The sequence below is a fragment of the Ichthyophthirius multifiliis genome (genome assembly GCF_000220395.1).
Source record: "Ichthyophthirius multifiliis unplaced genomic scaffold scaff_1120509250839, whole genome shotgun sequence".
Lineage (NCBI taxonomy): Eukaryota > Ciliophora > Oligohymenophorea > Hymenostomatida > Ichthyophthirius > Ichthyophthirius multifiliis.
In genome coordinates this window covers 241,802-254,483 of record NW_004086450.1, presented here as the reverse complement: position 1 = coordinate 254,483, position 12,682 = coordinate 241,802, and the positions used below count along the sequence as shown (strand labels likewise).

The window sequence follows — 12,682 nt, the reverse complement described above, 5'->3', positions numbered from 1 at the left end:
AATATAATTATAATATATAAAAAAATAATTAATATTTTATATTATAGAATTAAAGTTAAATATTACAAAAAAATTAAGAAGGATTTAAATAAATAGAAAATAATAATATTAAAAATAATAATTGTGTAAATTAAAAATAATAAGTATAAAAAAATAATAATAATAATAATAATAATAATAATAATAATAATAATAATAATAATTATTATAATATAATAATAATTTATAGTAAATTGACAATAGTATATATAATGATTATTAATAATAATTCTTTCACTAATATTAGAATTAAAATGATAATTAATAATCATTATTAAAATAGCAAAGCAATAAATTATTTTAATAAAAGTCATTCCTATAATCCTAAACAAATTTTTAATTACCAATTTAAACATAATAATTTAAAGAAAATAATAATAATTTAATTGTATAAAATAATATTAATTAATAAAGTAATTTTAATTTTTTATCAAAATCAAACAATAATAAAAATAATTCTGATATAAACTCTAGTTGTACTAATAAATTAATATAAAATATAAAAGAATAAAATGATAATTAATAAATTGTTTAATAATAACATATATAATAAAATTAAATATAAAAAATACCTAAAAGTTAATCTGAATTAAATTTAAAAATAAATTATTAAAATAAAAGTATATATTTTTAATAAAATGAAATTATAAATTAAAATTAAAATAAAATTTTTATTGAAATAATGAAAAAGCATGAAAAAGAGGTTTTAAGTTGGAGAAATAAATTTTAAGAATTAAAAAGTAAAATAAATAATTTAAATACGGATTGAGTATTAAATACAAAAATTAATTTTTATAATATATTATTAAAAGGATATATAAAAAAATTAAAAATTATACATTTACGTTTAAAATACAAATATTATAAAAAATATATATTAATATTAATTAAAATTATATTAAAAATATATAAAATAAATATATATTTATATATATATTTATATTTTTTTTTCTTTTTTTTTAATTTTTATTTATATTTTTTTATTAAATTTTATATATTATATATATTGTATTATTTATATAAATTTAAATTCTTTTTCTTTATTTTTTAATTTTAAATTAATGAAATAAAAAAGTTATAAAATTCTTATTTAAATTAATTTTAGTTATTTGTTTATTTTGTTTTATAAATGAAATATTTATAAAAAATAAATAAAAATTAAAAAATTGTAAATAAAAATTAAAAATAAAAGAATAAATAAAAGTAATATAAAAAAAAAATCAACAACATCAAATAAAAGTATAGAAAACAAATTACTTTAAAAAAATTTAAATGTTTAACATAAAACCAGAAGACCTTTCTATAATATTTTAACCAGATAACATCCGAGACCACAATAGTTTAAAGACAATCCGAAACAAATTCAACGGTTTAAATAATCTTATCATTTCTCTAAAAACTGACTTAAAAAAGGGTATATCAGACCTTGAATCTGAAATAAAATCTCGTCAGAATCATTTCGGTATAAACTTACCTCCCTAACGTGATCCAGAAACCCTATGTCAGATGATAGCTGAATGTTTCGAAGATCTAATGTTATAAATATTAGTATTAGCAAGCATAGTAAGTACAATAATAGGAGTAATAGATGAAGGCTGGGCAAAGGGTTGGATTGAAGGATTAACGATATTTATAGCAATTATTCTTATAGTAACTGTAAGTGCCGGTAATAATTACGTAAAAGAAAAATAATTTTAAAAACTGAATGCAAAACGTGAAGAAATGAATGTCCATGTAACCCGAGATGGCTAAACGAAATACATAGACGTAAAAGGATTAGTTGTAGGCGACATTTTATCAATTCAAATAGGAGATCTCTTACCCATAGACGGAATACTAATCGAAGGTTCAGAGATTTATATGGACGAATCTAGTGTAACTGGAGAATCAGACCTTATTCCCAAAATACCATTCTCATAAATACAAGGAGAGAATTCTAAAGCATAACCTTTTATGGTTAGTGGTTCTAAAGTTATGGATGGGAGTGGTAAATTACTAATTTTGGCAGTTGGTAAAAACACTTAATTAGGTTAACTTCGTGAAAAGCTTTAAGAGGAAACTTCTCCTACTCCTCTATAATTAAAACTGGAAAATATCGCTAATTAAATCGGATTAGTAGGTACTATAGCCGCAGTATTGACTATGGTTGCTTTATTAACAAATTTAGGAATCGATATTTATTAAGGGAATCATTGTTTTTTATGTGTTAAAACTCTTCAATATATCGTAAAAGCATTTATGACTGCAGTTACTATTATCGTAGTTGCCGTACCTGAAGGATTGCCTTTAGCAGTTACAATATCTTTAGCTTTCAGTGTCAATAAAATGAAAGATGAGAATAATTTAGTTAAATAATTAGCTTCATGTGAAATTATGGGAAATGCCACTACTGTATGTTCTGATAAGACTGGAACCCTAACTTAAAATATAATGACTGTATATAATATATACATAGACGACTAACATTATAACCCTGAACATATTTTACCGAAAAACATCAAGGAGAATTTGAGGGAAATATTCTCTTAATGTGCCTGTTTGAACTCCTCGGCGAATCCCACTAAAAAAGCAGATGGAAAATTTGAATAAATAGGGAATAAAACAGAATGCGCTTTGTTGGAACTGGCTGATATTTTCAGCTTTAACTATGTATAAGAGAGAGAAAAATATTAAATTGTAAGGAATTTACCTTTTTCTTCTTCTAGAAAAAAAATGACTTCAGTAATAAAATTAAATAATTAAACTTTAAGAGTTTTTGTCAAAGGAGCTTCCGAAGTTATTTTAGATAAATGTAATAGAATTTAGAAAAATACAGGAGTCGAAAATATGGACGTAAAAAAAAAAGATCTTGTTAAAAACGATATTATTTTAAGATATGCAAATAAGTCTTTAAGAACACTAGCTTTGTCATATAAAGATATTCCCTTCAGTAATGATTATGAAACTATGCCGGAAGATAAACTAGAAAACGACCTTATTTTAATCTGTATCGCAGGTATTAAAGACCCTTTAAGACCCGAAATTCCTGAAGCTATTAAAAAATGCAAAACTGCCGGAATAGTAGTAAGAATGTGTACAGGAGATAATGTAAAAAAATTAAATTAAATTAAATTAAATTAAATTAAATTAAATTAAATTAAATTAAATTAAATTAAATTAAATTAAATAAAATAAAATAAAAATAAAAAGATTAATACAGCAGTAGCTATATCAAAAGACGCCGGTATTTTAGACGGTACAAATGATTCTTCAGCAAATTAATTATAAATTAACAGTCAAAATAATGTAAATACAACAGGTTTTGAAGTTATGGAAGGTAGAAAATTCCGAGAAATAGTCGGAGGACTCCAATATGAAAACCCAAGTGGAAAAACAGCAGCTGAAAAAGGAGAATCGAAAGTTGGAAATTTAGAAATGTTCAAAGCAGTAGCCAAAGAACTTAAAGTATTAGCCAGAAGTTCACCTGAAGATAAATATATTCTTGTAACTGGCTTAAAATAATTAGGACATGTAGTTGCTGTAACAGGAGACGGTACAAACGACGCACCTGCATTAAAAAAAGCTGATGTTGGTTTCGCAATGGGTATAGCAGGAACTGAAGTTTCAAAAGATGCCGCTGATATAATTTTATTAGATGATAATTTTGCAAGTATAGTTACTGCATGTAAATGGGGAAGAAACATATACGATTCTATAAGAAAATTTATTTAATTTTAATTAACAGTTAATATTGTTGCACTATTTATGTCCTTTCTAGGAGCTGTAGTGTTAAAAAAAAGTCCTTTAAATTCAATTTAAATGTTATGGTATAATAAAATAAAAATAAAATAAAAAAATATTATAATATTAAAGGGTTAATATTATCATGGATACATTTGCCTCATTAGCCTTATCTACTGAACCTCCTACAGAAAAGCTATTATAAAGAAAGCCTTATAATAAAGAGGATTCAATAGTAACCCCAAATATGTGGAGAAACATATTCGGTTAAAGCGTATATTAAATAGTAATTTTATCTCTTTTATTATTTAAGGCTCCTTAATGGTTAGATATTCCTTCATCATTTTTAATGCAAAAATATAATCCTATTCTAGCTGTGCATTTTACTATATTTTTCCAATCTTTTGTTTTAATGTAGGTTTTTAATGAGTTTAATGCTAGAAAATTAGAAAGATCTGATTTGAATATTTTTAAGGGATTATTTAATAATCAACTTTTCTGGTTCATTATTGTCACTACTTTTGTTGTTTAGACTCTTATGATTGAAATTGGAGGAAGATATATTGGAGTATCTTAATTAAGTGTATTTTAGCATCTTATTTGTTTCGGAATCGGGGCTGGTTCAATTATTATTGGCTTGTTTATTAAATTACTTCCTAATGCATTATTTAATAAAATTTAATTATTTAGAGAAGAAGAAATGGATATTAAAGATCTTGATAAATCTTTCACTTCTATGATAAGGAAAAAAAGCTCTAATAGGCTTGGTAATAAAAGAAACTCTAGTTTAGAATTTATGCTTTCTAAATGAATATTAAAGAAAATAAATATTATATAAGTATATAAATATATATTTTTTTTATATTTATATTTTATTTTTTATTTTTTATATAAAATATATATTTATTTTTACTTTTCTTTATTATATTTTTTGATAATATACTATTTATATAAAATATATTATTAAAAGAAATTTTATAAATATGATATACTTATTCTAAAAAAAATATATATTTTAAAAGTTTTTTAATTAAACTGTATTTTACTTTAATTATAAATGTTCTAATTTTAATAGAATTCCTTTATTTTTAATTATGAATTAAAAAGAAAAAAATAATAAATAATTAAAATCTTTAAAAATAAATAAATTAATATTTGAATTATTTAGTTAAAAAATAAATTAAAAAATGTAATAACAATATAAATAATTAAAAATAAATGACTAAGAAAATTAAATTCATCTTTCTGAATATTAAGAACGTAACTGTTTTACAGATATAAAAAATATAAATCACATATACTCCAATTCAACCTAAAATAATAAAAAGAAAACCTATTAATTAATAAAGTAAAAATATGAAGAATATATTATTTATATATATATATATACATTTATATATATAAATATTAAAGATAATTTTGTTAAGAAACAAATTAAATAAATAATTAATTATAAGTACCAGATTTATTATAAATGCTTAATAAAAGTTACCAGTATTAACTAAATTAAAAAAAACAAACGAAATAATTTCAATCAATAAAAAATAATTAATAAAACACAATTCAAAAATTATAGGAAAAACCTTTTTAAAAATACCATCCTTATTAAAATATAGACTTTACCATAGCATTAACATAATCGCCTTCTAAAAGAAATAATACATAATCTTTAGTCAAAAAAAACATTTATTAATTAATAAAAAATAAATCAATGGACAATATATAAAACCTTAATAATATAAACTTTTAAAAAGAAATATATATAAAAAACGAATAAATAAAAATAATGAAGGAAAAATTTAAATATGAAATTAAATAGTTAAACAAAAAAATATAAGAATAAAATGAAATAATATCCTCTTTTTAAGAAAACTTATAAACCTAAAACAATGTTATGCTTAGTAGCAAAATAAACAAAAATAATACAGAATATTCATTTTCAAATGATATTAATTCAGTTGAATCTCAAAATCTAATTGAATAAAATAAAAAAACATAAATTAATAATACTTAAAAAAATATTATTTTTCATGATTTAAATTAATTAGATAAATAAAATTTCGATTAAAGAATTGAATGTAAAGATCATAATTAAGAACAATATCAAAATAAATTAAATGAATAAATATTTTTTTTACAAAATTAAGTTTTCTAATTATAAGATAAAAATGTATATTTAAAAATTTAACTGAAATAAAATTAATTAATAATATAAAATTTTAAGTAATAAATAGAAGTAATTAACAAAAAAACTATATTATTTATTAACAAAATAATTTTATAAGTAAATGATTGAGATATAATAAGAAAATATAAAATTAAAAAGCCTCAATAATGAATTTTAAATAAAATTAAATTAAACAAAAGAAAATAATGAAATACAATAATAAGAATTAAAATAAATATATTCTTTATTAAATTAAAAAAGTCTAGATATGGATAATTTATTTTCTAAAGTATATAAAAAAAATTTAAAATAATATGTTTTTATTACTTTAAAAAAAAATTTATAGAATAAAGAAATTCAAATGAATTATAACAAATTATAAAATATATAATTTACATAAAGTAACGAATTCATAAGATTATAATAAGAGAATTTAAATTTATAATAATAATTATAATAAAATAAAAATATTTCTGTATGATAAAAATAAAGTTTATGTGATATAAATAGATTAATAATTAATTTATATTTTTAAAATATAATTTTATTTTATAATATATATATATATATATATATATTTATTTATATTTATTTATATTTATTTATATTTATTTTATTTTTTTATATTTTTTAAAATTTAATTATTTTTATTTTCATGAGTTTTAAATAAATTAAGATTAATAACCTTTTTTTTTTTTATATTTTGGTTAATCTAGTTAAAAAGTTTATTATATAATAATAATTATCTAATATTTAATAATTTTAAATATTTTTAATATCTTTTTTAAAAAAATCATATAAAATAAAAATTATTTAAATTTAATATTTTTTTCATATTTAATATTTAAAAATTAAATAAAAATAAACATTTTACTTACTATAAAAAATAAATAAACTAAATTAATATATTGAATAATAATAAAATATTACTATATAAATATTTTTTTTTTTTATTTAATATAAAATGAATGATATTTATATTATAATTGAAATATATAAAGTTATTAAATATTATCATTTTTTTTCTTTAAAAGTCATTTTTTTTTCGATAAAATCAATAAAACCATTTCCTCCTACCAAAAAAACTGCATTAAGTGTTTCACACAAATCTTATTTTGTTCTCAAAAGATTCGTTTCCAAATCATTATTTTTACTTTCTAATCCCTCGCATTTATTTTTAAGTAATTATAATTAATTTATTAATTTTTCATTTAAAATAACCAATTCATTTTTTAAATTCTAAAAATAAAACAAAAAATATATAAATAAGAAAGAATATATTAAATATATTTTTTTTACTTTTTATTCTTATAATTCTTATTATTAAATTAAAAATTAACTTTACATATTTTTATAAAACTCGCTTTAAAAAATATTATTTTGAATTTAATCTAAAGTTTATTATAACAGATTAATATCTTATTCAGTTTATTTTTTCTCAAAAATTGCATTTTTATATAAGTTTTTCAAATTTTTATAATCATTTTTAATTGTAGCATTCTCAATTTTTAAATCTCCAATTTATTTAAGTAAATTTTCATTTTTTTTGTCTGAATTTTATTCTTTAATTACTGCTTTATAATTCAAATTATTTCTTTCTGGTTATATTGATATTACTCTTTGTTAGCATTCTTCTCCATATTCAATATTATCATTAGTTTAATTATATAAAGGAAGCTAATTATTTGATTTATTATGTCTTTTCTCTTCTATTTAAAAATTACTTTCATTTTAATTATATCTAGATTTTTAATCTTTAAATTATTAGAAATTCGGAATCTTTATATATGTAAAATAAATAATTAAGTTTCTATATATAATAATTTTTTACAAATTCTTAACTGTTGTTAAACATTTATTTTGTTAATTTATTTTATTCTAGTTATTTTATAAATAATAGTTATTTATTTTATAAAAATTATTAAGGATTTTAATCATTTCTATCAAAATGTGATATTCCTCTTGATAAATTTGAAGGAGTTTAAGATTATCTTATAGGTCTGTTATTTATTTATTTTTATTAAAAAATATAAATTAAATAATATTTTACTTTTTTTAAGAAACGACTTTCTTATATTCACTTGTATCTATATTTTTTTATATATTAGCTTTATCATTTTAAGGTTATTCTTTATTTGCATATTTTTTAAATTAAATATCAAAATATATTTTAGCATTAAGATCCGCACAGTTTTCTAAAAGAAATCCGTTTTCATTTTATATTGATATTTTATGGTTTACATAATCTGATATTTTTATATTTACAATTCCTAAAATTGTTTAATCTTATTGTTTATATATTATTAATTCAATCTTTTATTTTCATTTATAAAAATAGATGTAATTATATACATAGTAATTAATATAAAATAAATTACTTATTTATTTTAATATGTACAACTTTATACACAATATTTTAATTTACATGTAAATTAAAATATTTAATTTAAAGTAATTGTTTTACTATTATTATCTAATATTTATACTTCTTTTTATTAGCATATTTTATCTTAAAAAATTATTAAGAAAAATTTTATTTACTTTAAATCAGGTTTTTTATTATTATTATAAATAAAATACCTGATTTTAATGAAAGCAATAGCTTTTATGATTAAAAATTTATATTTATATTTAATTTATGAAAATTTAATTAAAACATAAAGTATTGTTTATGTTTTAAAAAGTTATTTAATTAATAAGTTGCCATTTTATATATTATTAAAATTATTATTTTGAATAAATATGTTATAAATAAAAATATATATAAATAAATATATATTTATATATATACATATATATATTTATATTTATATATATTTAAATATATATTAATGATATATTTAATTAAATTTAAATTATTAAGAAATTCAATATATATTTTATTAGAAAAATATTTTTAATAAATTATTTTAAATTTTATTTAATTAATATTTTCATTAATATTATAATTATTATATTTATTTGATATTTATATATATATCAATTTTTTGTTTCACGCATATAAATTTTAAATACATTTTATTTAAATAAATTAAATAATTTTTTTATTTAAATATAATATTTCTTATTTTATTTTATATTTTTTTTGTATAATAAAATATAATTATTAAGAAGTATCTTTTACAAAAATTACAATTTTTTTTTTATTTTTTATCTTATATTTTATATCTTATTTTTATTTTTAAAATTAAATAAAGATAAATATTTATTTTAATAATATTTTTGAAATATTTTATTTAATTATATTTAATATTTATATTTTTATTTAATAATTACTTATTAATAACAAATTTTTTTAATTTTATATATATTCTTTTTTATATATAAATGAATAGAATCATTATATAATAAAAAAATATATATATCTAAAATTATTATTTTTAAATAATAAATTATCTAAAATAATTTTATTAATTTACAATTTATTAAATTTAAAAATATTTTTAATATAGTAAAAAATACATATTTTTTTTTTCTATATATTTTAAAAATTGTATAAAATAATATTTTAAATATTTTTCTTATTATTTAAATTCGCTAAAAATAATAAGATATTGAAATATTTTTTTATTTTATTTTTAATATTTTGTCGTGTTACAAAATATAAATTATATTAATTAAAATAATATATTATAAAATTTATATATATTATATATAAAAATTAAATATTAATTCATCATTAAATATTATTTAAATACATATGATCTGTTTATATAAAGTTTTAGTAAATAATATATATAAAAAAATATTTAAATTTAAAGTAAATGAAAAAAATAATAATGCGTATTTAAATAAAATACTTTTGCTTTATGATTATTTTAATAAATATATATAAAAATAAATTATAAAGATAATATCTTTAAAATATTATTATTAAAATATAATCATTTGTATAGTAATATATATTTTATATTTTATTTTATTATTTTATTTTAATGGTAAAAATAGTTATGTAAATAATTCTTAAATTTTAAAACAGAAATTATTTCGTAAATAAAAATAGTATGTATATATTATTTTTAATAAATGTTAATTTATTATCAAATATATACATTTATTTTTAATAAAAAAAAATTATTATTTCTTATATTATATATATATTTTTTATCAAATTTTTTTTTTGTTTAAAAATCATAATTAAATAAATTAATAAATATTAAATTTCTAAATAAATAATACTTTATATACGTGGGTAAATATTTTTCAAATTAAAAGTTGTAGGTATTTTGCATAAATAATTTTTTATAATATATTTATAATTATTAAAATAATATCATAAATGCTAAATTAATAACAGGTTAAAATTATTTAAAAATATATAGTAAAGCCAGACCCCCCCAAAATTTTTTTATAATATAATTAATTTTTATAAAAAAAAAAAAAAAAAAATATAAAATGTAAATTAAAAAAGAGGTGTACGGAGTGACTTTACATACTAATTTTAATTAATTTTTATCTATTTAAAAAGATAAAAATTAATTATAATTAAATTAAAGTCAAATTAATAACAAATAAACAAATAATAACAATAATGAGGAATAAGCATTTATCCCCATTATTGCTTAAAATAATAAAGCTCCTTCACACTCTTATAATAATGAAAGTGAAAACCAACATAACAACTCTTCTCTTTCCTTTGACTTTGAAATTGAAAAACAAATAAATCTTCAAAAAATAGTTAATTATTTTGAGTAAACTGCTCAATAATAAGATCTTTAATAATTAACTCCCCATCCCACTTTTTCTTCATAAAAACTTCCTTCAATTTCAACCCTTGATTATTTAAAAAGAATCCAAAAATTTACTGATTGCTCTAACGTGAATTTCTTACTCGCACTTATTTATGTTTAGAGACTTAAGGAGGAAGTTGGGGATTAATTATTGAATTCATATACTCTTTTAAGGTAATAAAAAATAAATATTTTTTATTCTAAATAATTTATTTTTTTATAAAATATAGATTAGTTTTATCTGCATGCATAATCGCTATGAAATATAATAATGACTAAATCCTTAATAATGAATATTATGCTAGAATTGGGGGTGTTAAAAAACCTGAACTTGCTAAACTTGAGAAAATTTTCTGTGAATTAATCAATTTTAAGCTTTATGTAAGTGAAGAAACATTCCTTGACTATGTTAAAAAATACGGATTTTGAATAAAATAAGATATTTTTTAATTACTTTTAATAAATTTACTACTAATAATAATATAAGAATACTTGAAAAATAAGGAATACTTTTTAAAAAATTTATTTCAATATTTAATAATTTAATCTTTTATTACTTTTTTTTTAAAAAAAAAAAAATGATTGTTTGAAATAATAAGAGAAATATAATAGAAAATAAGTGAAAAAATAAATCTACATAAAAATGTTGAAAAAACTGAAAGAAATTCTTGAATTCTGTTTTTAAATAAATAAATATTCATTTGAATATTTTATTTTGTTTCATTCTTAAAAATATTTATTTTGAATTTAGAAAAAAGAAAAAACTTAAAAAAGTTATTTTTTATTTAGCTAAAATAATTTTCTACATTAACTAAAAAAAACAAAATTTTACATTTGTAAAAAAATAACTTAAAAAAGACTTTTAAACGATAAAAATTTAATTAAAAAAAAATGGCTTATTTGAGTTGAAAATGATCTTTTTTATAAATTTTTTTCTCAAAATATATTTTTTAAAAGAAAAGAAAAAATTAATAATAAAAAACAGAATTTAAGAAACTAAAAAAGATTTTCATACAAATAGATAATAAATAACAAAAAAAAATAATAATAAAAGAACAAAATATTAAAATTGAAATGAAAAAGAATATTTTTATAAATTATACTTAAATATGTTTGTTATATTATAATTAGGATTGAGATAAAATATTTTAATTAAAAAAAAAAATTGTAAACACTAAATTATTTTAGTATTTAATTCCTAAAAAATAAAAATAAAAAAAAAGCAAAAACATATAATAAAAATAAGTATAACATAAACTTATAATATAAAAAATTAAATTTTACTTTATTTTGATTATACGAAAATAGGAATTATATCAAATAAAATAAATTCTAAATACAAAAATTATTTTTAAATGTAAATTAGATTTTTTAAAATAAAAAAAATATTAAAAGATAATTAATAAATAAATAAAAATATATTTTAAAAATAAAAAAAATCAATAAAATGTTTTAAAATATTCAAATTTTTTCATATATAAAAAAAGTGAGAAAATAAAATCAAATATAAACATAACAAAAAAAAAAAAAAAAAGAAATTTCCTCAATCAAATTTCGACATATCATATTTTTATTTAGAACTAATACAAAAATAATAACTAATAGCAACAAAAATAATAAAAACTATTATTCCAATACTCCAATATAAAATTTTTAACATGAAATCATATTTTTCTTTAATTTTTTAAAAGTTACTTTTAATATCATTTGCTTATTAAAACATCGGATCATTACTTTTTCCTTTATTTTTATTCAAATCACTAATTTCAGGAGTGTTAATTGATTGTCCGAAAATATTTGCACTAGGAATGAAATTCCAACAAACTTAAGATAAATTTTATTAGACATTTTTTTAATCATTTCCAAAAAACTGATAAAACCATTCATCATAATCATTATTTGTATTAATTTCATAACCTAAATAATTACAAAAATCTTGCGGTTTTTTTGTAATATCGCTTAGCTTTGAACATATAACATCATTTTTTTAACAAGAACCTATCTAGTTATTCGGATCTAGTGTAAA

The 12,682-nt window shown here is 16.4% G+C and overlaps 2 protein-coding genes across 2 annotated transcripts, besides 24 other annotated features; both read left to right on the top strand. All coding sequences in view use genetic code 6, as the record gives it.

Moving 5' to 3' along the window:
• Nucleotides 1–28: part of a microsatellite that runs on past the window's edge.
• Nucleotides 29–135: 107 nt separating this feature from the next.
• Nucleotides 136–223: a microsatellite.
• Nucleotides 224–410: 187 nt separating this feature from the next.
• Nucleotides 411–464: a microsatellite.
• Nucleotides 465–906: 442 nt separating this feature from the next.
• Nucleotides 907–954: a microsatellite.
• Nucleotides 955–956: 2 nt separating this feature from the next.
• Nucleotides 957–982: a microsatellite.
• Nucleotides 962–1,042: a microsatellite.
• A 205-nt stretch (nucleotides 1,043–1,247) lies between these two features.
• IMG5_098730 (hypothetical protein) lies at nucleotides 1,248–4,570 on the top strand (the record flags this gene model as incomplete). Its single annotated transcript, XM_004035475.1, has 3 exons — nucleotides 1,248–3,126; nucleotides 3,229–3,845; nucleotides 3,892–4,570. The coding sequence occupies exons 1-3, from the start codon at nucleotides 1,312–1,314 to the stop codon at nucleotides 4,568–4,570; spliced, it is 3,111 nt and encodes a 1,036-aa protein (XP_004035523.1). The 5' UTR covers nucleotides 1,248–1,311.
• Nucleotides 3,133–3,216: a microsatellite.
• Nucleotides 4,571–4,605: 35 nt separating the features above from the next.
• Nucleotides 4,606–4,671: a microsatellite.
• Nucleotides 4,609–4,644: a microsatellite.
• A 452-nt stretch (nucleotides 4,672–5,123) lies between the features above and the next one.
• Nucleotides 5,124–5,161: a microsatellite.
• Nucleotides 5,130–5,167: a microsatellite.
• Nucleotides 5,168–6,437: 1,270 nt separating this feature from the next.
• Nucleotides 6,438–6,489: a microsatellite.
• Nucleotides 6,446–6,536: a microsatellite.
• Nucleotides 6,477–6,534: a microsatellite.
• Nucleotides 6,490–6,579: a microsatellite.
• Nucleotides 6,502–6,580: a microsatellite.
• Nucleotides 6,581–8,661: 2,081 nt separating this feature from the next.
• Nucleotides 8,662–8,724: a microsatellite.
• Nucleotides 8,673–8,727: a microsatellite.
• Nucleotides 8,684–8,755: a microsatellite.
• Nucleotides 8,698–8,769: a microsatellite.
• Nucleotides 8,729–8,786: a microsatellite.
• A 284-nt stretch (nucleotides 8,787–9,070) lies between these two features.
• Nucleotides 9,071–9,105: a microsatellite.
• A 585-nt stretch (nucleotides 9,106–9,690) lies between these two features.
• Nucleotides 9,691–11,421, top strand: IMG5_098720 (hypothetical protein; the record flags this gene model as incomplete). The annotated part of the gene is made up of 4 exons (XM_004035474.1): nucleotides 9,691–9,709; nucleotides 9,906–9,915; nucleotides 10,423–10,830; nucleotides 10,887–11,421. 4 exons carry the CDS (start codon nucleotides 9,691–9,693, stop codon nucleotides 11,083–11,085), a joined length of 636 nt encoding a protein of 211 aa, XP_004035522.1. The 3' UTR covers nucleotides 11,086–11,421.
• Nucleotides 9,830–9,861: a microsatellite.
• Nucleotides 11,422–12,234: 813 nt separating the features above from the next.
• Nucleotides 12,235–12,273: a microsatellite.
• Nucleotides 12,274–12,682: the final 409 nt, after the last annotated feature.